We start from the raw sequence: 27088 nt of genomic DNA on the forward strand, positions 1-27088 counted from the left end.
ATATATTATTGATTTTTTTACAGAGAGGAAGAGGGATAGAGAGTTAGAAACATCGATGAGAGAGAAACATCCATCAGCTGCCTCCTGCACACCTCCTACTGGGGATGTGCCCACAACCAAGGTACATGCCCTTGACCAGAATCGAAACTGGGACCCTTCAGTCCGCAGGCAGATGCTCTATCCACTGAGCTAAACAGGTTAGGGCAAGAAATATACAATTTTTAATGATAAAACACTACCTGATATTCCTGGAACAGTTGAAGAATGTGATATAGTCTAAATAACTCAAATATAACACCTATATATTTCCTAGATACTTCTTTCACTAGTTCTCTTTTGTCTTCTCTAGTATATGGTTTTATAAAGGAACATTTCTTGTCTTCACATTTATGTTGAAAGCTTTCTTGATAGGAATAAGTCTCTAGTACTGAAGAATCTTCTTCCTTATGATGCCTCTTACCCATCATCAAGAGGCCATTGTTGATAAAAAGCTATGGCTCAGAAATAATTTTTTTTTCAGGTAAATACCCAGAAGAGGAATTACTGGATCATATAGTCTTGTACACCTGGAAATTATATATTAACCAATGTTACCCCAATAAATTTAATTAAAAAAGAAAAATTGTTTCCTATAGCCTTTCCACTAAGTCCCATTATATACTCTCCACATATTCCTTTATCTTCCAAAATCACAACCTTCGAAAGTAAAGGACTAAAATGTTACCCATGCCCTTCAGTTCCTTCTTTTGCTATTTAATACTTAAAAGTTATTAGTAAGAAACACATTTTCCAAGGCGTATGGTACAGAAAGGTAAGAGGTTTACCAAGTGAACTTAGTAACGCAAAAAAAAGGAATTGATTTGGAAACAACTCCTATTGCAAATACTCCTTCCACTAATAGTTTTAAAAACATTTAAGGAAATATATCCATCCAGGTTTTAATTTGCATTGAATATATTTATTCAAATAAAAATATAGGCTTACTATGGGACAACATTAAATTTTTTTACAGGTTAAGAGCTTATATTTTTTCTATTCATTTAAACTCTGGCAATTACTATAGGCTATTAATAATAATTATATAATAGTATGAATGTTTCTACAACCTTAAATAAGAACATTGTGAAAATAAGTATAATGCTATATATTGTCTCAAATATATACATGAAACATTTATACACAAAATGAACAAATTTAATAGTAAGAGGAAGGACATATGTTGGTTTTATGAAAGGGAATATCAAATGACACTAACAGCTTTGTGATGTAGAGGGGGATTATTCAGGAGAAAAATTTTTATCTCGAAATTGGATGAGATTGGAAATAAAGCATTTACTAAATAATTTATAAAGAAAATATATCTAGGGATACTTTAAATAGCCTCTAGGAATATTTATGTATCAGATTTTTAATATATTTATATTACCAAAGATAAGACTAATTCCATATAAGAGTTATTATAGCAACGTAAAAAGCATATTTACAAGTGGAAGAAGTAGATTAAATGAAAGCAAAAAATGAATGTCAGTATCAGTCTTTGTGGGCAGATACGTTTATGCCTCTAAATACACCTATATCAATTAATTATTTCAATCTGAAAATTGTTGCTTTGTTGTTTGGTTTAAATAATATTAAAAATCAATTTATCGCCCTAGCTGGTTTGGTTCAGCAGATAGAATGTCGGCCCATCCCAAGTGAGATTCCGGTCAAAGGGCACGTACCTTGGTTGTAGGCTCCTGTGGGAAGCAACCAATCGATATGTCTCTCTCATAGAGATCTCTCTCTCTCTCTCTCTCTCTCTCTCTCTCTCTCTCTCTCTCTCCCCTCCCTTCCACTCTAAAAATCAATAGAAAAATATCCTCGGGTGAGAAATAACAACAACAAAAAAATCAATTTATCTCACTTGACAGATGTGTATGAAGCTCTTGAAATTTGCCAGGGACTATGCTAGGCTATGGGAATACAGTAGCAAACAAGACAGGCCTGGCTCTTTTCTTCATGAAACTTACAATTCTACGTTGGAAGAGGTGGTAGAGTGGGGGTTTCATGTGATTTGATCCCAACGTGACTTTATGACCTTTTCTTGACCATTTCCCCATTTTTCTTAATATCAACAAACTTCCTCTTAGGTCCTCTCTTTAGTGGCTTCCATCCTTTTATATTTGGTGTTCTTTGGAAAGTTCTTTCTGTACTAATCATCCCCAACATCTACCAGGTCTTCTCTAGCTAAACTCAACTTCTTTTTTAGGTTTCATTTTTGTTTTTGTTTTTATTGATGAATAAGCTGAGGATCTGAAGCAAACAAATTTTTCTGTGACTTACATGCATAGCACACTCAGTTTTTGCCTATTGTGACAGTGGCATCCACCATCAGCAACAGAACTCTATATTCCCTTTATAGGTGTCTCTCTTTCAACTCAGCACTTGAAGTTCCTATGAATTATAATTTCTCAATAATATGTTAGCTAATCATTCATTTATTCATATCTTTATTTATTCCCTAAATCTTCATCAACCAAATACTCTATTCCAGGAATTCTGCTGGGCCTTGGAATCCGTATCATTATGGATCCCAGAGTTTAGTAAAAAACACAGACTTTTGCCCTGGCTGGTTTGGCTCAGTGGATAGAGCGTCGGCCTGTGGACTGCAAGTTCCCAGGTTCGATTCCGGGCAAGGGCATGTACCTTAGTTGCGGGCACATACCCAGTGGGGAGTGTGCAGGACTCAGCTGATCGATGTTTCTCTCTCATCGATGTTTCTAACTCTCTATCCCTCTCCCTTCCTCTCTCTAAAAAATCAATAAAATACATTTTTAAAAAAACAAAGACTTTGGACAAATAATGTGAAGTATAATAAGTGTTAAAGAGAAATTTAGGGAAATACACAAGCTCAAGTAACCCTGAGAAAGGAAAACATTAAATTTTTTTTAATTAAATCTTTATTGTTCAGATTATTACATTTGTTCCTCTTTTTTCCCCCCATAACTCCCCTCCTCCCAGTTCCCACCCCACCATCCGCCCTCACTCCCCACCCACTGTCCTCATCCATAGGTGCACGATTTTTGTCCAGTCTCTTCCCGCATCTCCAACACCCCTTTCCCCCCCAAGAATAGTCAGTCCATTCCTTTTCTATGTCCCTGATTCTATTATGATCACCAGATTATTTATTCACTTGATTCTTAGATTCACTTATTGATAGATGCATGTTTGTTGTTCATAATTAGTATCTTTAACTTTTTCTTCTTCTTCCTCTTCTTAAAGGATACCTTTCAGCATTTCATATAATACTGGTTTGGCGGTGATGAACTCCTTTAGCTTTTCCTTATCTGTGAAGCTCTTTATCTGACCTTCTATTCTGAATGATAGCTTTGCTGGATAAAGTAATCTTGGTTGTAGGTTCTTGGTATTCATCACTTTGAATATTTCTTGCCATTCCCTTCTGGCCTGCAAAGTTTCTGTTGAGAAATCAGCTGACAGTCGTATGGGTATTCCCTTGTAGGTAACTGAGTTTCTTTCTCTTGCTGCTTTTAAGATTCTCTCTTTGTCTTTTGCTCTTGGCATTTTAATTCTGATGTGTCTTGGTGTGGTCCTCTTTGGATTCCTTTTGTTTGGGGTTTTCTGCGTTTCCTGGACTTGTAAGTCTATTTCTTTCACCAGGTGGGGGAAGTTTTCTGTCATTATTTCTTCAAATAGGTTTTCAATATCTTGCTCTCTCTCATCTTCTGGCACCCCTATAATTCTGATGTTGGTACGCTTGAAGCTGTCCCAGAGGCTCCTTACACTATCTTCGTATTTTCGGATTCTTTTTTCATTTTGCTTTTCTGGTTGGGTGTTTTTTGCTTCTTCGTATTTCAAATCTTTGCCTTGATTCTTGCGCTCCTCTGGTCTGCTGTTGGGAGTCTGTACAGTATTCATTATTTCAGTCCGTGTATGCTTAATTTCTAGTTGGTTCTTTATCATAATATCGAGGGTCTCATTAGATTTCTTGAGGCTCTCACTACATTTATCGGCGGCTTCTAGACAGTTCTTAAGAGACCTTAAAAGTGTGGTTCTGAACTCAATATCCTCCATTGACAGTTTTGTCCTGTTTCTTTGTCTCCGCATTTTTTATGCTTTCTTGGTGCACCCCCTAATGGTCTTTGTGCACAGTCTTGTTGTAGTTAAGCCTTGATTGTTGTCGGCAATACCGGGGGTGATTTGACCTCCAGGCTAACTGGCTATGAGAGTCCGTTGTGTCTTCAGTGGGAGAGCTTCTGTGCTGGATCTCTAGGGCGGCACTAATCTAGCGTTTGCCTGAGGCTATCCGGCAAATGGCTCTGCGCAGGGCTTGGGCGGGGCAGGTCCCCAGGGATCTACAAGGTGGGCCCGAGCAAGCAGTTATGGCTGCTCTCAGTCCCGTCCCTAGGGGCTCTGCCTCACAGAGTCCCAGCAACCACTGCAAACCTCTGAGAGAAAGCTGCCTTCGAGTTCCGACTGAAGCCAGACAGTCCTGCTTCTCCCGTTTGAGTCTGGGTCCCTAGAGACTCGCCCGGATCTGGAGCTCAGAGTCTGAAACTCCCTCCCGATTGAAAACAACAACCACGCCCTCCGCCTCCAGCCCGCTCCGCGTGCACTCCGCACCTTAGTATTTCACTTCAGCACTGCGCCTCCTCTGAGTCTGGGTATGATATTCTCTTTCCTCCTAGTTGTAGAATTTCCACTCAGCCAGCCTTCCTGTGGTTCTGGATGATGTCCGTTCCATCTTTTAGTTGTTTTTTTGAAGTGGTTGTTCGAGGCAGCAATCTCCGGCGTTAACCTATGCCGCCATCTTGGTTTTCCTCTATAAATTTTTTAGCAAAGACTTTCACAATCCATTTTCCCCCTTTATGGAGTACATTACTTGGAGTACATTTTCAACCATTCAAATAAAACAAAAAGAACAGCAACATTCATAATTAAAACATAATATCAACAAAGTTAAGTAACTTAGTCTTTCTCTTCTCTTGAAACATTTTTTTTAACTCACTGGAGGATATTTTTCCCCCATTGATTTTTAGAGAGCCTGGAAGGGAGGAGGGGGAAAGAGAGAGAGAGAGAGAGAGAGAGAGAGAGACATTGATGTGAGAGACACATCGATTGGCTGCCTCCCACACGTGCTCTGACCAGGGCCAGCAGTCGAACTGCAACTAAGGTATGTGCCCTTGATGGGAATCGAACCCACGACCCTTTTTCAGTCTGAAGGCCAAGGTTCTAACCACTGAGAAAACCGGCCAGGGCTCTCTTGAATATTTAAATTAGTATGGTCTCACAACAATCCCACTAACATGAAGTCAATTAATATATCTAATCCTGTTAGTAATAATCAATATGAGAAAATTTTTAGGACTACAGAGATTAAGAGGGCCAAGAAAGGGCAGTGAGATGTTTAATTTTATTCTATCTGCTTGCATAATATTTATCTCAATTTTAACTAAATTAGTAGATTAAGCCTTAACAACTACAAATTCCCCTTCTGTCAGTGAATATCACTCAGAAAAAACAGCATATAGGAATCTATTATCATTTAAAGCTAAAATATGATCCTGCTATTAAGATTTCTTCTGAATTTCAGATGTAATAAAGCTAAGCACCACCAGTCTGAATTCCTCTGAAATGTATGACCCTTTCCCCCAAACTGATTTGATTGTACATACTTGTGTTTTAGACCATCAGGGTATATTTAAAAATTCTTCATATTTTTAGCTTTCCTAATCATCCACTAGTCTTTAGACACTAGTAAAATAAATTTCCTAGTTAAGCAATAACTTTCCAACTCGATCCTTATATTATGAGACTGAACAGACCTGGAAACATAATTGGCAGGTAATGACTGAAGGAGACGATAAGCAGAGTGCAGATTTAATCCTTAAATGCTATCTCTCCATTCTCAGTTCACCTACTTCCTGGACAGGGCTAAAATATACCACTGTCCCCTCATTGATGTTTTATTATTGGGGAGTGTCTCAACTTGTTTTGCAACACTTACTGAGCCTTTGGTTCTTAGTAATAAGGTATTTGCTAAAGAATTGCAGGAGTTTTGCATGTGACACATTCACGTGTCAGTTCTCAAGGCAATGCCAGAGAAAGTACAAGTTTTTCCAATAAAGCCTGCCTTGTCAAAATATGCAGGTAATTTCATTTTCTGAACAATCCTCATAAAAACACTACAAAAAGATCAATTGAGAAAACATTTTACTACAGCAGAGGAACACATTCTTATTTTATTCTCTAATATTCATCTAATGTCTTCTACATGCCAGGTATTTCATTTGGCACTTTATAGCTTTCATCTCATTTAATTTTCACGATATTCAAAGAAATAGGCATTTTCCCATTCTACTGATAAGGAAAGTGAGACAGAAACTTGTTAAGATTACTTTGGTTGTATTAACACACATGCTCTTTAAATTTTACAAAATTTTTTGGAGAACTGAGAACAGGGAGGGGAACTATCTGATATCCTACCATTACTATGACCATTTTTATTATGCTTCAGTATGCTTTGTGTATTCAACTCTTTTCCATATTTCATGTTATTTCTTTAGTACAGATTCCCAGAAGTAGATCAAGAAACATGGACAATTTTATCAAATACCATACTTTTTCATTGTTATCATGTTGCCCCCCTAAAACACCACCAGATGCGAGGACAAGCAACTTGTCTTCTACCACATGGAGGGAATAATTCACCATAAAAATAAAACAAGTCACTGCAAAACAAACCTTCATGCCTAGCAGAGAGCATAGGCTTTGGAAGCAGACCAGGGGTGGAATCCCAGCTCATTCTCTAGAGTTGTGCTTCTTTGAACAAGCCCCAAACCTTCCTTTTGCTTAGCATCAGTTTCCTCATCTTTCAAAAGGGGTTCAGACTAATAAATAAATAAAATAAAAATAAATTTAAAGGGGTTAATACCCTGTAGTGTTATTGTAAGGTTTATAGATAATGCACGTAAACCATAGTGCCTGACATGTAGAAGGCATTGAATAAATAATAGAGAATAAGTCAACATTCCAGTGAAAACATTGCTACAGGTGTAATCAGGTAAGTAGGGTAGCATTACATTTAACAACACACAACCATGAGAAACTTGAGTGATTTTTAATTACATTCATTTAGGGGAGCCTTCTTTTTGTTGTTGTTAATCCTCACCCGAAGGTATTTTTTTCCATTGATTTTTAGAAGGAGTGGAAGGGAAGGAGAGGAAGGAACAGGAAGGGGGAAACTTCAATGTGTGAGAGAGATATCTATTGAATGACTCCCAACCTCGCCCCTGACAGGGGCAGGGCACTGGACCCTCCCTCGACCCTTCCTTCAAGGGCTGATGCCACAAAGCCACGTCTTTTAAAAAAGACAAATTGGGGAGCAGCTGGGGGAGCGCGGCGCCGGGAAGGGAGGTAGGCCGAGTGCGCGAGGCGCCGAGCCCCTCGGGCGGGCAGGACTCGGTGAGCGGACTGTACCGCTGGCGGAACGCAGGCGGCGCCCAGGGCAGCCGGGCGAGCTCGGGGCTTCGGTGCGCCCGGCCGGAGGCGGGACAGGAAAGCACCCGCGGTGCCGCAGCCTCGCGCCGCGGGAGGAGGGGTCTCTGCCCGCGGTACCCCCTGGGTGTGCCCCCAGCCCCACACCCCTGCGGAGGACACGGGTCAGCACGTTCCCGCCGTTGTGGGCTCATCCCATGTCATAGACCCCCCCCCCACCCCCACATACACACACACAAGGCCCCATTATCTACAGCCCTGACCGGTCCCTCTCCTCTACCGGCCCGTCTCCCCCGGCAGCGAGCGCCCAGGCCAGGACCCCCAGGACCCTCATAGGGGACACACGTTAGCATGTTCTCACCCCTGCCATCCCGCCTAGCTCCACCCCAGGCCTGGCAACCCCACTCCCCTCTGGCCCCAGGCACAGCCTTCGCTCCTCAACCGCTGTGTCTCCCCTCAGGCCACGCGCCGCCACCCAGGATGCAGCCCGCAGGCTGGGCGGCCGTCAGGGAGGCGGCGGCCAGAGACACGCTGGCGGCGGATCTGCGGTGCAGTCTGTTCACTTCGGCCCTGCAGAGCTACAGGCGGGACTCCGCGCTGCAGCCTTTTCCCACGTCCTATGCCCGCCATGACTGCAAGGACTTTGAGGCCCTGCTTGCAGATGCCAGCAAGTTACCCAACCCGAAAGAGCTTCTCTAGTCCTCTGAAGATAAAGACAAAGGGGCCTGGGACCTACTGAGCTGGATTTTATCCTCAAAGGTCCTGACAGTCCACAGTGTGGGAAGTCAGAGTTTGAAAAGATCCAAAAGCTGACTGGTGCCCCTCACACTCCTGTCCCTGTGCTGGACTTCCTATTTGAAATCGAGTACTCGGACTCAGCAAATGCCAAATTTTATGAGACCAAAGGAGAACGAGACCTAATCTACGCCTTCCATGGGAGCCGCCTAGAAAACTTCCATTCCATCATCCACAATGGCCTGCACTGCCACCTGAACAAGACATCCTTGTTCTGGGAAGGGACCTACCTCACCAGTGACTTGAGCCTGGCCCTCATTTATAGCCCCCATGGCTATGGGTGGCAGCGTAGCCTCCTTGGCCCCATCCTCAGCTGTGTGGCTGTGTGTGAGGTCATAGACCATCCAGATGTCAAGTGCCAAACCAAGAAGAAAGATTCCAAGGAGACAGATCGCAGGAGAGCGAGAATCAAGCACAGTGAAGGAGGAGACATCCCTCCAAAGTACTTTGTGGTCACCAACAACCAGCTCCTGCGAATGAAGTACCTGCTGGTGTACTCACAGAAGCAGGCCAAGAGGGCTTCAAGCCAGCTGTCCTGGTTTTCCAGCCATTGGTTTACGGTCATATTCCTGTACCTGCTGCTGCTGCTCATAGTGAGTGTCATCAACTCCTCCACTTTCCAACACTTTTGGAATCATGTGAAGAGATAATCTTTCTGGGCCGGGAGTGGGGACCACCTCCACCATGTGCCTTGTTTTGTACCTCCCATGCCCCGCATCCAGCCAGGTTGAGCCTGGGGGCCAGTTGGGGACCACAGGACAATTTTCATATGCCATAAATGTATCGATTGCCTTTGATGATGCTCCAGCCACACTCCGGCCAATGGGGATCACTGGGCCCTCACTCATAGGTTTTGGGGAGCCCTCCTGTCTGCTCCTGCCTAAACAGCCCTAGGGAGTTGGCTTTTCCATCAGGGCCAAAGGAAAAAGTCCTGCTGCATTTAAAAACAAAGTGTCCAAGCTGTCAGTGGTATGTTTACAGTCGCTCCTGGCGGACATTGGCCCTTTTTCTAATGCCTTCTGGGAGGCGGAAAATGCGTAGGGGGGACGATAAATCACTAGGCGGTTGCCTTGTTTTGACTTGAGACGCTCAAGAGGAATAGTCATGTTTCTCATAAAAATTGGTGGGGATCGGTTTTTGAATTCCATCCACCTTTGTAAGTACAAAATATTTTCAGTTTTTTCAAATCAACAAACAGCATTCTGCTGCAGCTGTAACCCCGTGACCGACCATGGATGAGAAAGGAAGGAGTCAGACTTCTGATTAAAAAATACAAACCTAACAGTGAGCAACTCAAGTGTCTTTTTCTAAAAATTACTAACTGCTAATTATAGCTGCAGGCCTGCCTCCTATCTCTCATGAAACTGCCTTGATTGTGGTCTGCCAGCCACAAGTGCCACGCCGTAGGCCCTCTGCCACTGTCAGCCTTCAAGACAGAGGCCTGCCTCAGTGTGTCACAGATATGCGTGGACTGAGCTTGCCTCAGAGGGGGGTCACAGGTCTTTGGGACTCAAACTGGGCAGGAAAAGCCCCTGGCTGCCCAGAGAGCTTTGGTTCTACTTGCCGTATTCTCTGCCCTTCCTCCCTGCCCTGCTTCAGCCATAATGGAGCCCTGTCTTATTGGTGGGGATGCGGAGGTTTCTGTAAGGAATGGGGAAACTAATTTTCTATAATTTGTGAAGTGAAAAAGCCACTATCATGGTTTTTACATTGAATATTGGAACATTTCAAAAATAATAAAGGTATTTTCCTAAAAAAAAAAAAAAGATAAATTGGGCAAGCTCTCCATCCCAGGAGCCATGCCCACACCTTTCTTCCCTCTCAGGTGTGCATCTCTCAAACTCTAAGGGTGCCCATGAGACTTTCTACTAGGGAAACAATGGGCAGCAGCAGCTCATCCCAGGCTAACCCCCTGAACCTGTCTCCAAGGCCCCTTTTCTCTGACTTTCCAGCGAGCCAAAGCAGCCCCATCTTGACTCATTTCTTTCCTATAATATTTCTAGAGAACCAAAGCAGCCCACCTAGTCTCTCTTCTGTCAATTCTTCTATCCTAAGCCCTTCCTTATTTCACTGTCCCCAGCTTTAATAAATGTACTCTCACCCTGGCCGGTGTGGTTCAGTTGGTTTAGAGTTGTCCCATGCACTGAGAGGTCACAGGTTCGATTCCCAGTAGGGGCACATGCCAGGGTTTCAGGCTCGATCCCCAATAGGAGTTGTGTAGGAGTCGGCAGATCGATGTTTTTTTCTCTCTCTCTCTCCCACATCAATAAAAACATATAAAAAATAAGAATAAATTTACTCTCAAAATAAAAATAAAATAAAAAATAATACTTTGATTATAAGATCATACATTACCCTCTATTAAAAGCCAAATATATTCTGGTAGAGAGACCTGGGATTTTTTAAAATAAAATTTTCAAATATGGACAAAAAAACACCTAAGTGTTCCACTATAAAACATCTATATTTTTAAACTGTCTCTAACTAGTATCACCATAATCTTTTTTAAAAGCCTAAAACATCCTCAATTAGAGAGTAAAGGGGTAAAAACTAAAATACATTTACCAGCTGATATTAATCCCTTGCTTACTGATGAGAAAATCCAATTTTAGAATTTGAAACCTAAACAAACCTGCAAGTGTAAGAACAGATTTGTGATTCTATGCACACAGTTAATGAATTAATTGGATGTTTACTGAGGACCTTTCTGAAAGACACTGCTAGGGAAAGAATATTAATTTAAAAGTGTGTGTATTCAAGATGCTCACAGTCTAATACAGCGGTTCTCAATCTGTGGGTCGCAACCCCTTTGGCGGTCGAATGATCCTTTCACAGGGGTCGCCTAAGACCATCCTGCATATCAGATATTTAATTACAATTCATAACAGTAGCAACATTACAGTTATGAAGTAGCAACAAAAATAATTTTATGGTTGGGTCACAACATGAGGAACTGAATTTAAAGGGCCAGAAGGTTGAGAACCACTGGTCTAATGGGAAAGACTGGTATATAAACAATTATAATACAATGTGCTGAAATGATCTCAATTCATGTGGAAGAACCAGGAAAAACTTAGTTAAGGAAAAAAGTAATGTTTGAGCTAAGACTTGAAGAGTAGGAAACCTCAGGAAAGGGGGTGGGGTGAGTGAGAAGGGAGATTCTCCAGCAGAATTCCAGCAAGTATAGACAGAGTACAGACGATCAAGGCAGTCAGGGAATTCAATATGACTAGCACAGGAGAAGCTGGGACTGAGATGAGACTGGAAAAAGCAGACCAGGTACAGGCTACAGAAAACCTTTTATACTTTGCAAAAAAGGTGAAAAGGTTTTCAGATTTTCATTTGCATCTCTGGCAACACTATGAAGGATGGGTTTAAAGATGACCAGTCAAGATTTGTGAGAGTGATCGATAGGGTGTGAACAGTGGGCATGATGAAAAGGGAGTTAAAATCTGATTCCTTTTTTAAAAAAATTTGATATAACATTTACATAACATAAAATCCACTATGTTAACCATTTTAAAGTATATAACTCATTGCTATTCCTTTTAAAAATATATATATATATATATATTATTGATTTTCTACAGAGAGGAAAGGAGAGAGAGAGAGAGAGAGAGCTAGAAACATCGATGAGAGAGAAACATCTATCAGCCACCTCCCGCACACTCTCCACGGGGCATGTGCCCGCAACCAAGGTACATGCCCTTGACCAGAATCGAACTTGGGATCCTTGAGTCCGTAGGCCGACGTTCTATCCACTGAGCCAAACCGGTCAGGGCTGCTTATTCCTTTTAAAAATAATTTATCTCCTACTAGGCCCTTCTGCTTCTAGCTCAATGAGAGATTAAATGAATAAATATCTTAACTAGCTTTTATTTTTTTAAATAGCTTTTTGTTAAAAATATTTTATTGATTTTTTAAAGAGAGGAAGGGAGAGGGATAGAGAATTAGAAACATCGATGAGAGAGAAACATTGATCAGCTGCCTCCTGCACATCCCCCACTGGGGATATGCCCGCAATCAAGGTACATGCCCTTGACCAGACCGAACCTGGGACCCTTCAGTCCACAGGCCGATGCTCTATCCACTGAGCCAAACCAGTCAGGGCTAAATAGCTTTTTAAAATCTTCATTTGCAGATTTAAAAAAATAAGTGGACCAAGCTGGTTTTGCTCAGTGGATAGAGGGCGGGCCTGTGGACTGAAAGGTCCCGGGTTCGATTCCAGTCAAGGGCACATGCCTGTGTTGTGGCCTCGATCCGCAGTGGGGGGCATGCAGAAGGCAGCCAATCAATGATTCTCTTTCATCATTATGTTTCTATCTCTCTCCCTCTCCCTTCCTCTCTGAGATCAATAAAAATATATATTTTTTTAAAGTGGTCATATAAATTCAGACAATACAGGTACATAAGGTAAAAAGTGAAAGTGTTTCCCTAATGAACAATCCCAACTGTCCAACAACAACCACTGTTAACAGATTGATGTGTATTCTTACAAAAGTTTCATTTTATATATATATATATAATATATATATGCATTTATATATAGCATTATTTTTAACATAAAAGGCATCCAGAATATAAAAGTACGTATTGCTCTCTACATGTTGTTTTACATGTAAAAATGGCTTGGATCCCTCCTAAAAAACCACATCAATTTCTAGTTCCAGTATATGAGTCTGCTCACTTCACCATACCTTTAAAAAAATGTATATTTTTTTATTTTACTTTTTGCCAAGCTAATAAGGAACCATTTTAAATTGCCAGCTTGTCTCCCCCCCCCCCCCGCCCCCCGCTTAGGGAATAGTTCAAATATTCAGAAACAAAAGATGGGATCTTTTTAAATTCAGCTCAAGTTGACAAGCATCAGAGATGTTTAAATGGGATTTTAAAAGCACATGCACAGGTATTGTGTATTAGAGGAAGCACAGAAATGTACAGGAAATAGCATGAGACTGGCCTAGGATTTTAGGTCTTGTTCTGCAATTTAACTGTGTAAGGTTAGCACTCGGTCTTCCTCATCTATAAAAAATAAAACTGGAGAGCATAAACTATTGCTAGTAACTGTAAAGCTCTAAGAGCATATGGCTCTAAGTCTCTAGTATTTCAACAGTGTTAAAATTCCTGTTTGGATTGCTTAATTGTGAATAAAGAATATTGTTATCTCATCCACTCGCTAAAACCAGTAAATTTCACAAGGAGGGATCTTAGTTTTGTTCACTTATGAATATCAAGCTCCTAGAATAGTGCCTGGCACGCTTGATATTTGTTAAATGACTGAAAATGGTTTAATAGCTTTCACTCCCATGAATTGATTTGAATTATTTGGACAGTTTGATAAACCTGGCATAGTTTTGCTCTTCAGTTTAAGTCTTACATTTCTCTTTTTTCTTGTCTTACATATCTGAAGTGGAAATGCTATAAACTGTTCTTAGGCGTCTATAACGGGAGTTACATCTTCTGACAGCAGAAGACTAGATATTCTACCCGCTGGACCTAAAGTCGAACTTCCCCCACCACCTGATAGGGCCCATACTCAAAAAAGTATCGAAACTTGTAGCTGTGTACACGCACAGGCCTAGAGAAGCCAAGGTGTCACATACCCAAACCCACTCTCAGACTCAACATCCCCAGAACACAAGCAGTTAAGTTTCTTCTCTCGCAAACCCCCCAACTCCCAAAAGGGCGGAATTGGAGGCACCTAAGACAGAACCGACGGGGAAAGGAGTCAGGAAGGAGAGAACAGACCCTCTCAAGCCCCACTCATTGGGAAAAGCCCGTGTTGCTGAAAACAGCATCCTCACCTCCTTCTTTCTTTGGGCAGAGGCTGAGGGAACCCCATATAGGAGCAGCAGGGCCACTGCAATGGTTGCAGAGACACACCAAACCCACGGACGCGCTGCCATGTTTGCTCCTCTCCCTGATAAAGGAAACTTTCCTCGGCTGGGTCTGCTGGTTGGGCGTGAGAACAAGCAAGCCAGCCCCATGGCCCTCCTCATTGGTCTAGCTCAGCCTTACCAGTGGACCTCTCACATTACGTCAGGGCGCTCAACTGTGAGACACCCGCTAAAGACGATTCACTTCTAATTGGTGTCTGTTAGCCAATAGAAAAAGGATAATCTGGAAGTTTTTCATTGGTCCGCTAGGATGCTGCCTCGCCCTTTCATTTACGGAAATAAGTCGCGCTTCGGGGCTCTTCGAACACGCATGCGCAGTTGAGAGGCTTTGCGGCTTTTCAGAGCCCAAGATGGCTTAAGCTTGATAAAATGGGGACTTTTTCGCGGAGATTCATTTAGAAGTCTGAAGTCCACCTCTTTCGTGTAATATTGTAGAAAAATTGGACCTAGCCATGTGATTGATAGGATCTTTCTTAGTCCCTCATTCTACCACCAAAATATTTCAAATCAAAATAATAATTTTAAAAGGCAGGAAAGTTGCCTCAGCGTTAACCTATCACCAAGAGGTCTGGACACACACCCAGGTTGGGGACTCGATACCCAGTGGGGGGCATTCAGGAGGCTGTCGATCAATGATTCTCATCATTTATGTTTCTATCCTTTCCTCTCTAAAATCAATTATATATATATATATATATATATATAGCAGGAAAGCAAAAATATACTTAATATCACTGAGTGAGATTTTTAAAAGTAAACAAGTAAGTGCTTGTTGAATACCTTTTGTGTCCCAGGGAGGTGCTGAACAGGGCGGACATCAAAGTCATTTTTAGAGAAAACAGCCCTGTAGGTTGTTTAGTGTAAAAAAATAAAAAATAAATAAAAAATAAACAAAGTCATTTTTAAAGTTCTTGTTTATTCATTACATTTTAAAAGTTAAACTTCTTATTGTTAGGACTGTAGGGCAATACAGTCCTTAAGGGCTATTTGTAAGCTTCCTGCCACAGGAGAACAAAAGACCAAGAAAAACTCGCTGGACACCAAGAGTCAGACCATACAAGGAATAGAAACTGTCCTGGAGGCATCTGATTGCACACCTGCATTCCATCCACATTCCAAGCCCACCAGCTCAGCCTCCAAACCCACTGAAGGCAAGTTTCCCACCAGGGACAGTATATAAGGAAGAAACCCCCGCTCCTGGGTGTTATCATCTACCTGATGACCCCTTGGCTGGGTGCTGTGCAGTCCTTCCCTTTGGATATCCCATCTCCCATCCCCTTTCCCTAAATAAATTCCATTTTCTTTTAGCACACTTATTACTTGAGGCATCAACAGGGACTTTTTGTTTGGCGGATGGGTGCAAAACTAAGGTTGTAAGGAAACACTTCTGTCTTTTTAAAGTTATTTGTGTCATAACTTTCATTAAACGTCCAATTACCCTATCTAAAACATTATAGAGCCGAACCGGTTTGGCTCAGTGGATAGAGCGTTGGCCTGCAGACTCAAGGGTCCGGGGTTCGATTCCGGTCAAGGGCATGTACCTTGGTTGCGGGCACATCCCTACTGGGGGGCGTGCAGGAGGCAGCTGATCGATCTCTCTCATCGATGTTTCTAGCTCTCTATCCCTCTCCCTTCTTCTCTGTAAAAATTCAATAAAATATATTTTAAAAAATAAAATAAAAATAAAACATAATAGAAACCCTACATAACTGAAGAAGTTTCCATTTATTTGGCCCGGGTATGTTTATCATAGTGAGTTGTAAAACTGGGATGATTTTAATAGGGAATAATAATATATTCAAGAGGAAAAACACAATAAAATCAATTGCCTGTAATTTAGATTTGTTTTGATAATGTGGAACATCATCAGACTATTCTTTTACGCTCTGCTGGTAAACTCAGGCACACAGAGGAAAATAATGTCATTATGTTGAAGAGTCAAGAAAGTGAGTATAGAAAAGAAAACAGCTGGTTCTGAAGTGAAGAGATACAATAGAGCCCTAGCTGGTTTGGCTCAGTGGACAGAGTGTCAGCCTGCAGACTGAAGGGTCCCGGGTTCGATTCCAGTCAAGGGCACATGCCCAGGTTGCGGGCTGGATCCCCAGTAGGGAGAATGCAGGAGGTCAGCCAATCAATGCTTCTCTCTCATTACTGATGTTTCTCTCTCTCTCCCTCTCCCTTCCTCTCTGAAATCAGTAAAAATGTATTTTAAAAAAAGAGATGTAATCGAGAGATATTTTAAAAATTAAAAATGTTTACAGACATTCAAAATAAGAAAAATACAATGAGACATACAGTATGATTCCATTTATATGATGTTCTGGAAAAGGCAAACTCATAGGAAAAGAACAGGTTAGTGGATATCAGGTGCTGGAGGTTGGAAGAAGGGCCACATATATTTGTGATTTGAAACTGTTCTGTCCTTAATTGTTAGAGTGGCTACACATTCCTATGCACTTGTCAAAACTCACAGAACTGTACACCCAAAAAAAGCAAGTTTTACTGCATGTAAATTTGACATATAAAAAGTAAGGTAAATTTTTAAAGTATACAAAGACATTCATTATCTCACTTGGCAAAATTCAGTAGAAGCTTTTATCAAGGCTGTGGGAAAATTGGCATCCTCATACATTGCTGGTGGGAATGCAAAGTGCTGCATCTATGAAAGGTAATTTGGCAATATCTAAAAAAAATGCAAATGCATTTACTTTTTTTAAAAATCCTCACCTGAGGATATTTTTTCATTGATTTTTAGAGAGAGTGGAAGGGAGGGGGAGAGACAGAGAGAAGCGACAGGGCCAGGAATCGAACCTGTAACAGAGGCACACAACCTTGACCCTAAGTGAACCCAAGACCTTTCAGTCCCCATGGGCCAACACTCTATCTACTGAGCCAAACCAACCAGGGGCACGTTTACCTTTTGATCCAGCAATTATACTTCTAGTATTAAGAGAATATATGTGCACAGTTGTTTATTTCAGCACTATTTGTAATTGAAATATTCTTTTTTTTCTGTCACTCCTGATGTAAATCCAGAATATAATCTTTCTCCTCCTAAAAACAACACAAATAATATTAAAAATGCACTTCTGGTGATCAAACTCTTGCTATGCATCAGACATGGTAAGAGGTTCTTTATGTGTAGTGTTATCTCAAACTTTCATGTCACCACTCAAGATAATTATTATACTAAATTTACAAACCAGGAATATAAGACTCATGTTCAAATAAAGTAGGTCAGTCAATATACACTGAGTGCCACTCTAAGCCAGGTGTTATACTAGATGCTGGGCACACGACACTGAACAAGACAGCATAGTTCCTGCCCTCCTGAAGCTTTTGGCCAAATTACAAGCTGATCACAAAGTGCAAAGTGTAGGTTGCTGTAAAGGGATAAAACAAGGTGTATTGCATGTGGTCTGTATCAGTATTCTTAATTTTTTATATCAGTCACCTGGAGAGCTTGCCGGTTTCTACTGCATCCCTGTCTCTTCTTCTCAAAGTTTTTATTTCATAGGCCAGAGTGGAAGCCAGGAACCTGCTCCCATTCTTTTTGTTTTGTTTTTATTTTCTGGTAAAGTATCCTCCTATATAATAAAAGAGTAAGCCCTAACCGGTTTGGCTCAGTGGATAGAGCGTCAGCCTGCGGACTCAAGGGTCCCAGGTTCGATTCCTGTCAAGGGCATGTACCTTGGTTGCGGGCACATCCCCAGTAGGGGGTGTTCAGGAGGCAGCTGATCGATGTTTCTCTCTCATCGATGTTTCTAACTTTCTATCCTTCTCCCTCCTTTCTGTAAAAAATCAATAAAATACACTTTTAAAAAAATAAAAGAGTAATATGCAAATCAAACGAACGGCTGAATGACCGGTTGCTATGAGAGCACTGACCACCAGGGGGCAGATGCTCAATGCACATAAGGTATACCAGTTAGATTTCTGGTTAAGGCACATGCCCAGGTTTGGGTGCCTATGGGGGGGGCAACCAATCAACGTTTTTCTCTCACATCAATGTTTCTCTCTCTCTCCCTCTCCTTCTCCTTTTCCCCTTTTCCTCTCCCTTACCCTCTCTAAAAATCCTTAAAAACATATTTTAAAATAAATAAATAAATTTTAAATTTTACAAATAAAATCAGTAAGAATGGGAAAATAACTTAAATCAAATACAAACAGAAAAAGGGGGAGCCTGACTATTTCAAATGAGAAACAACCACATTAAACAAAAAACTAATTTGAATATGAACACACTACTGTGATTATATACCATTACTCTAAAGAAAAAAAAAGCACAAGCAAATCTTGAACTCTACTAAGTAGGTTTATTTTTTAGTGATATGAGTGGAGCTATTCTGACAATATGTTGTGTGTAATATAATATGTAAAAACATTGAAGTTGCTGAGAACCAGGATTCTCACTGTGGAAGAAGGGAGCTACAAATATGAAATGAGGAAAAGTAAAGAAGAACTTTTGGGGGTTGTACTGGAATTGGAGGTACATATTAGTACAAATTTATCATTCACAAGATATATTCCTAGCTCTATTCACTAAAAGGACTAGAAATTAATGACACTTTAATATCAATGAGCACACCTAGTGCCAAATCTAGGTTGCTAAATGCCATCCCTAAAAGAAACTAAGGGTTCTTAGAGAAATGGCTGATTCCAGTGCTGAGGAAAGGAAAGTACAAGATGAGCCTTGAACATCTTGTGTCAGAAAATAAAAACGTGCTAAAAAAATTATGGAGACATCAAAAAAGACATACATATAAGCCAGCTGGAAGGGAATCCTACTGACCACATCTGGCATTATTGTTAATTAAAATAAATCCGAATGGATTATAATCTATTCGATTAATAAATCCATACTGATAATGAATAAATAGAGAAGATAAAATTTATCTTTACAGTAGAACATACACAATTAAATATAGAAAGAATAATAAAAAATAACCTTTTATGCAATTTTCAAACTAATAATCAATTTAGGCAAAAATCATCAATGGATACAAAAACTAGTGGGTGAAAGTTTGATAAAGAAAGGAAAATAAATAAAAACAAAAAAGTTTCATGAAAAACAGGATATTTACATATTTTCTATGTATTCTTCATGTTTTTAATTACAAGGGGAAAAATAGTAATTTTATAGTGTAGGAACTTGAAGGCCACTCCTTCAACCAAATTATTAAAGTTGGCATTACCAATCTAATATTACTTGCTTCCTATTAAGATGTCCTAAGAAGACACATCTGTTATGTAGTATTCCTGCCAGAGATACATAAACTGAATCTAATTATGAGGAAACATCAAGACATACAATTTGAAGGAACTTTTACAAAATAACTGTCTTGTACTCTTCAGAACTATGACAGAGCACAGACCTGTGTGGCATCAGAGGTTCAGTTACCAATCCTTCCACTTAGAATTGCCTGATCTTGATCTTTCAGAAGTCATTGAAGGATTCTTTACCACACTTACTTCATATGTAAAACTGCAAGAATAAAACTTAGTGAGAAATAAATTAATGCCATGAAAGACAAAGAAAGGCTGAGGAACTGTTCAATTTAATCACTGTGGTGTACACCTGAAACTAACATAATAATTTGTCAACTGTAATCGAAATAAATTATTTAAATAAATAAAAACCAAAAATAAAGAAAGCTTAAAAATAAAAAGTAAAAGGAGACTAAAGATACATGACAATTAAATTCAATACAAGGACCTGGATTGAATTCTGGATGGAAACATTGGAACAACTGGTAAAATTGGAATACAAGCTATATTGTATCATTATGACAATTTCTGAGTTTGGTAACTGTACTGTGTTATGTAAGAGAATATCTTATTCTTTCAAAATGAACCCTGATGTATTAATGGTAAAGGCCATGCATGTGTGTTATTCTCAAATGGTTCAGAAAAAAAGCAAGCACACACACACACACACAACACACACACACACACTTATACAGGGTGTCCCCCAAAATGTAAACACACTTTGAATAATTATTATTTCAAATGGGTTAAATCAGAAAGGAAAGAAACATCAATTGAACTATCAGCTGTTAAACTATGTATACATTTTTGGGACACCCTGTATATATATGTATTCATGTATAGAAATGCTGAGAGAGAACACATGTGGCAAAATATTAACAAGTTTTTATCTTGGTAATGTGTATACAGGAATTCTCCCCCATCAATGTTTTATTATGAAAATTTCCAAACATAAAGAAAAAGTGGCTCTAGCCGGTTTGCTAAGTGGTTAGAGCACCAGCCAGGGCACCCAGGGTTTTTGTGTTGGATTCCTGGTCCTGGTTGGGATGCATGCGGGAGGTAACCAATATACCTAGTATATCTCCCTCCCTCCCTCCTTCCCTCCCTCCCTCCCACTTTCTCTAAAAAGCAATGGAAAAAATATCCTCCGGTGAGAATTAACAAAAAAGAAAAAGTGGAAGAATTTTACTCTGAACACCCAACAAGTTTCTACAGTCAAGTTACGTTTGCTTCATCGAATATTTAACCACGAATTGTGTACTGTTTTTACTATTCTTGCAACTTTTCTCTAAATTTCAAATTGTTTCAAAAGTAAAAATTAAATGACTTAGTATCTAGTAATAGGGACAAAAAAAAAAATCAAAGAAGTGAAGGAAGTTTGGAGGGAACTGAAAGGACTAGTGTGGAGCAAGATACAAGCTCAAGCCTCTGAAGCTGGTGCCTTTGATGACTCAGTCTAACATCAATGCTTTAGCACTCCAGGGCCGTAAACCTGGCTTCAAGGTTGGGGGAGGGGTGTAACATAATTCATTTATAAAGCGTGAAACTACATTTCCCAAAAGGCCTTTATGTTTCCGCATTTTGAAGAAGTTACAATTCTATAGGTTTTCACAGTTCTCGCGAGATTTCAGTAAATCTCATTAAAGCGTCCTACTGAAAGCCATTTTGTTTTTCAGGTTTCTTCGCAAGGGTACTTGACTCAAAGTTCCAGCAACCGGCATCTACAGTTGCTGCGGTGTTGTCCAGCTTCACGATGTTTCCGTTGGCCAAAAATGCGCTAAGTCGTCTCCCAGGTGAGCAAAAATTGTGATCAAATCATTTCCAAGGGCCTTTTATCCATTTGTCCTCGTGGTCGCTTCTGCCCTTTCCCTCCACCTGCTTCCAGACCTTCTAATTGTAAGTGCTTAGTCTCCGAACTAATTGGGAAGATATCCTTACCATTAGCTTAATCACCGATTGTTTCTGTTACTGGGGTTAAAGCCTAGCTCTGCTTTTTCATTATTCAATAGTAATTTATGATTTCAGGGAAGAACACGTTTGGTGGACACCTCTTGTTCCTTAAGTAATTTCGTCAATTTTAGCTTTGGGGGGCACATTTACCCCTCCTCCTTTCAAATAGAAGAGCCTCCTCTCCAATTCCTGTAACCAAAATGGAGGAAGCGGTAAATCTAGCTCTTCATTTGGTTTCATCGCAGCGAGACGACCTAAGTGGTAGCCCCACAGTTTTTGTTATTTATAGATCATTTCTTATGTAAAAGTTAGGAGGGTACAGGGAAAATTTGAAAGCTGCATCACGTATTTAGAATGCATTAGATTGGAGAGAGTCATTTCCATGATTGATTTGCACTGAAGGTGACCTTGAGTAAAGTGAGTAGTTTTTTGTTTTGTTTTTACAATGAAACTGACCTTAAGCAATTATTTAGTTTTTTTAGCCATGTTTTTATTTTCCGTTTATAGGGCTGTTGGAGGTATAACTAGGCTGTCTTCTGAACACTCAAGCAGCTTTGACAATAACCAAAAAGTAGTTGCCTGACTTTTTTCGTAATCCAAAATGCCCACCTATTATCTCTTTCACATTGGGCAAAAAGCTGAACCTTACTTCCCTTCTTTGTAAAATAGGGGGTTAGTAAACAAAACCTACCTCATAAATTTCTTGAGGATTATATGAGATTTTTTTTATATGAGATTATTAATAGGTGGTAATGAAACCATTTCTTGTCAGAGGAGAACTCTAAAGAAATACTCTTTGGTGATCTGAATGTTGAGGTGTTGCAGAATTGTTTGATAATTTAATTTCTTTGCCCTTTGAGCTGATAGGGCTTTGTAACTCAGGAAAAGAATTTGTCTTTCTTGTGGTTGTTTTTTCCAATGTGGAATTCACAAACTCACTTTTTACTCTAGAGCAGAATATATTATGAAATGTTTGTAAGTTTGCTCATGCAAGTCGAATTAAAGGTGAAAAATATGTTAAGGCAGTTAAGAGAAGAAACCATTAAATTGGCAAGTAACTATCCAGAAATAACATACTGTATCATACAGAAGCGTTTATATACTAAAGTGTTAGTGAATGGTTGAGATTCCCGTTTCTTTAATATGCTTTCCATTAGTACATAAGTACCTTTTGAAGTTCTAAAACAATAAGGACCTACCACTTAGAATGGAGAGGAATTTAACAGCAGCTGGGAATATGCATTTTCCAGCCTTGGCTCTTTCCCAAGCCCTCCTAAGTGCCTCCAGAGGCAGTTTGAAAACTCATTCTACTAAAATAATAGTAAAAGCAAAGTTTTAATGTGGTAATTCTGCTCAAACAGTGGCCCTCCGTTTTACCCCCTATTGCTTGTCCATGCACCTCATTTGTCCTTTAACCAAATTTAACTAGTTTTCTAGTACACTAGGCTTTTCTGTCTGCCTTTTTTTCAGATTCCCCTTTCCTACATTTACATAACTAAATCCTACCTGCTATTCATAGTGCTTAACTAACATTCTACTTCCTTGTATTATAGTGATTTGTGTCTACATGCCTAATACGCTCCTTTAAACCTGAGGACCGAGTCTTTGTCTTACACATTTTCATATACCCCATTTTCTTTAGTATGGTAATGTATTCATTACTAATTATTTTAAAAATCAAGACTAGTTTTTGGAATTTTGGGGGGGCAATTTTAAGGTCATGAACATTTAGTGTACTTTCATTTGAAGTTCACTTTTAGTTTATTTACCCTTTTATGTTGTTAAGTTGTTGAGCACTGTTGAATAAACTTGAGTGAAAATTTGTCATAAATATTCAAATTAATGAATATAAGCCAAGTTTCAGTTGTGGTACAAATACTAGTTTGTAAAAAATCTTATTGACATCACCTGTTCTTTGTATTTTCCCCCCAACGTTTTTTTTTAATTGAGCAATCAATTTAATTTTTTTTACTATGCTTTTATCACTGACACTATTACATTTCCCCTCCCTTGCCCACCTCCGCCCAGACCCTGCCTCCCTTCACTCCCCCTGTTTTATTATGAAAACTTTCAGACATACAGAAAAGTTGGAACAGTTGTATGATAAACATCCACATACGCACAACATAGATTCTACAATTAACATTTTGCTATATTTGTTTTGTCATTTATCTATTCATCTGTCAATTCATCTTATTTCTGATGCCTTTCAAAGTAAGGTACTTTTAGCTATAATATGTTTTAACATTGTATTGAACTGCATAATACTATAGAGTTAACTTCCTTGACTTTCCTGTTTGCCAGTATCAATTACATACATTCTCTTTTCCTGATAATTCATAGATATGCTTCTGTATATTTTTTTCTTTAAGTTCGAAGCATTCAGCAAACAATGGCAAGGCAGATCCACCAGAAAAGGACACCTGATTTCCATGACAAATATGGCAATGCTATTTTAGCTAGTGGAGCCACTTTTTGTGTTGCTACATGGACATATGTAAGTACTGTTGATTGATAATTTCTGGTTTCTATGTTTTTCATTTCCATTTAGCTCATGTATTCAAAATATTTTCACATAGTAGAATTCATTTCTAGTTAGGAGGGACTTTAGAGATTTTCTAATGTAATAACACCCACCCAGTGCAAGAATTTCTCAGTATTTAGCATTCATTCATCATCTGTTTCTTTTTTGTATGTTTGTTAATTCTCACCTGAAGATATTTTTCCATTGATTTTCCCCCATTAATTTTTTAGAGAGAGTGGAAAGGAGGGAGGGAGGGAGGGAGAGAGAGAGAGAGAGAGAGAGAGAGAGAGAGAAACATTGATGTGAGAGAGACACATCAACCAATTGCCTCCCACACGAACCCCTATAAGGGCCAGGGATTGAGCCTGAAACCAAGGTATGGCCAGAATCAAACCCGGGACCCTTCAGTCTACGGGCTGACACTCTATCCACTGAACCAAACAGGCCAAGGCCATCATCTGTTCTTAACATTTCCAGTAACAAGTTGCTTACTGGATCATAAGGCAGCCCTTTCTGTGTTGTATAGCTGTTTTATTTTTTTTAAAATATATTTTTACTGATTTTAAAGAAAGGGGAAGGGAGAGGGATAGAGAGAAACATCAGTTACCTGCCTACCGCACACTCCCTACTGGGGATTGAGCTGTCAACCTGGGCATGTGCCCTAACCCGGAATGGAACCTATGATCTCTTCATAGATTGATGCTCAACCACTGAGTCGCCCTAGCCGGGCATTGTATAGCTGTTTTAAAAGGATTGTACGTTGTATTAAAATCTGCCTCCTGGCCCTAACCAGTTTGGCTCAGTGGATAGAGCGTCAGCCTGCGGACTGAAAGGTCCCAGGTTCGATTTTGGTCAAGGGCATGTGCCTTGGTTGCGGGCACATCCCCAGTAGGAGGTGTGCAGCTGATCAATGTTTCTAACTCTCTATCCCTCTCCCTCCTCTCTGTAAAAAATCAATAAAATATACTTTAAAAAAAAATCTGCCTCCTGCATATTCTGCCAATCATTCCATTGCAACACAGGGATTCTGATCTTATTTCCATGTATTAAGCATTAGATATTAGAAAAATTGCTATCATGTGTCCTGGATCTTCTCTTTAAGATTAAATACCCTTAGTTCTCTGTCATTTTTTTTATTATATAGTTTCCAGGGTTTTCACCATCTTGGGTCACCTTCCTTCACTGAATTAGTTTTTCTTCTAAAATTCTGCCTTCAGAACTGTGTACAATATTTATGATGGATGAGATATAAAATTACTTGCTTTCAATATTTTAATTTTTTTATATCATACATTTAACCTACTTACTAGTCACTGAACTTGCTGATTAAAAGTAGCAGTCTTGAAGTTATAATAAATATATAAGTTGATCTTATTTAATTTTATTTGTTTGTTTTTGCTTTTTATTTGTTAATCTTCACCTGAGGATATTTTTCTATTGATTGATAGAATGGAAAGGAGGGGGAGAGACACAGATAAAGGATGTGAGAGAGAGACATTGACTGGTTCCTTCCTGCATTCGCCCCAACCAGGGCCTGGGATTAAGCTGTAACAGGTATGAGCCCTTGACAGGAATTGAACCCAGGACCCTTCAGTCTTGGGCCAACGCTCTATCCACTGAGCCAAACTAGCTAGGGCTTATTTTGACTTTTTTTAAATAAGTTTTTACTTATTTTTTTAGAGAGAGAGATAGCAACATGGATGAGATTGGCTGCCTCCTACACATCCCCTACTGTGGATGGAGCCCACAACTTGGGCAATCTGCTCTGACCCAGAATGGAACTGGTGGCCTCTTGGTGTGTGGGATGACACTCAACCATCTCAGCCAAACCAGCCTGGCTATATAAGTTGATTTGGCTCAGTGGATAGAGCGTCAGCCTGCGGACTGAAAGGTCCTGGGTTCGATTCCGGTCAAGGGCACAATCCCCAGTGTGGGGCGTGCAGGAGGCAGCCAATCAATGATTCTCTCTCATCATTGATGTTTCTCTTTCTCTCCCTCTCCCTTCCTCTCTGAAATTAATAAAAATTGATTGATAAAAATTATTTGCCTTAATAAACAACAATACTTTAATAGGCCTTTTTCATTCTTGTTTTGATCTTCCCGAAATTGGATATACTATTAAAATGTGTGTGTACTTAATTAGAAGAAGAAACAGATGTTGAACAAATGTGTTATTGGGGCACTTTGGAGGTGAAGTCCTCCTTTATGAAGGGATATTATAGAAGTGGTCCTACGCGGCTAGTGGTTACTGTATTGGCCAATGCTGATACAGAACATTTCCTTCATATCAGGAAGTTCTATTGAACAGCATTGCTCTAGAGCAGCGGTTCTCAACCTGTGGGTCGCGACCCCGTTGGCGGTTGAACGACCCTTTTGCAGGGGTCGCCTAAGACCATCCTGCATATCAGATATTTACATTAGGATTCATAACAGTAGCAACATTACAATTATGAAGTAGCAATGAAAATAATTTTATGGTTGGGTCAGAACATGAGGAACTGTATTTAAAGGGCCAGAAGGTTGAGAACCACTGCTCTAGAGAATTAGTACAGCAATTAGAGGAGGGCACTATATCCCAATGAGTTTCTATTTCTTTTTCACTTATAGAGTAGAATACCTTTGTCACTTTTAAGAAATAGTCTCTAAGGGCGAGTGGGCTCTGGTTTAAACATGTATAACTGACAGCATTTTTTAATTACAGACAGCAACACAAATTGGAATAGAATGGAACCTGTCCCCTGTTGGCAGAGTCACCCCAAAGGAATGGAGAGATTAGTAACCATCCCAGTTGGTGTGATAATGAATTAATTTCAAAACCAACTCATAATTGATGGCAAGTGAAAGCACTGTATGCCCGTTAAAATATGGCATGATTGGAGAAATAAAGTACATTTGAAACCTTCATTGTAGGTTTGTTTCTTTTGTGAATGAAAGCAAGCTTGACCACTTTTCATTTATTTAACCTTTGTGTTAATAAAATAAAAATGCTATACAACTTCATAAATAACTTTTCTATATGAGGTAGTGTGAAAAGGAAAACTTGGCTATCACCTGGAAGTTGACTTTATAGTAAGCTGAAATTATAGTTCATAAATAAGTGATCACAGAATTATTTTAGGTAATCTTTGAGCTAAAAATTTGATGATATTCACATCCTGGT

General features: G+C 39.7%; 2 protein-coding genes and 1 pseudogene across 4 annotated transcripts in view; 2 read left to right on the forward strand and 1 right to left on the reverse strand.

Annotated features, from left to right (window-relative positions):
- The window catches only part of MAGT1 (magnesium transporter 1), a 51339-nt gene extending 37036 nt beyond the window's left edge, over window positions 1–14303 (reverse strand). Inside the window, exons 1-2 of one of the 3 annotated variants that reach the window (XM_036304764.1) lie at window positions 14094–14213; window positions 6742–6887 (exon numbers count right to left, since the gene is read on the reverse strand). In XM_036304764.1, the coding sequence (XP_036160657.1) occupies window positions 6742–6747 (6 nt within the window). In that variant the 5' untranslated portion in view covers window positions 6748–6887; window positions 14094–14213. Of the gene's footprint in view, window positions 1–6741; window positions 6888–14093 lie in introns of all 3 variants that reach the window. The other 2 variants (XM_036304762.1, XM_036304763.1) reach the window with 2 other exon arrangements.
- LOC118653874 lies at window positions 7857–10070 on the forward strand (annotated as a pseudogene).
- A 6785-nt stretch (window positions 14304–21088) lies between the features above and the next one.
- Window positions 21089–26832, forward strand: LOC118654460 (cytochrome c oxidase subunit 7B, mitochondrial). Its single transcript, XM_036305789.1, has 3 exons — window positions 21089–21247; window positions 23777–23901; window positions 26630–26832. Exons 1-3 carry the CDS (start codon window positions 21208–21210, stop codon window positions 26702–26704), a joined length of 240 nt encoding a protein of 79 aa, XP_036161682.1. The 5' UTR covers window positions 21089–21207; the 3' UTR covers window positions 26705–26832.
- Window positions 26833–27088: the final 256 nt, after the last annotated feature.

This window comes from Myotis myotis, unplaced genomic scaffold (assembly GCF_014108235.1).
Source record: "Myotis myotis isolate mMyoMyo1 unplaced genomic scaffold, mMyoMyo1.p scaffold_m19_p_4, whole genome shotgun sequence".
In the NCBI taxonomy this organism is placed as follows: Eukaryota; Metazoa; Chordata; class Mammalia; order Chiroptera; family Vespertilionidae; genus Myotis; species Myotis myotis.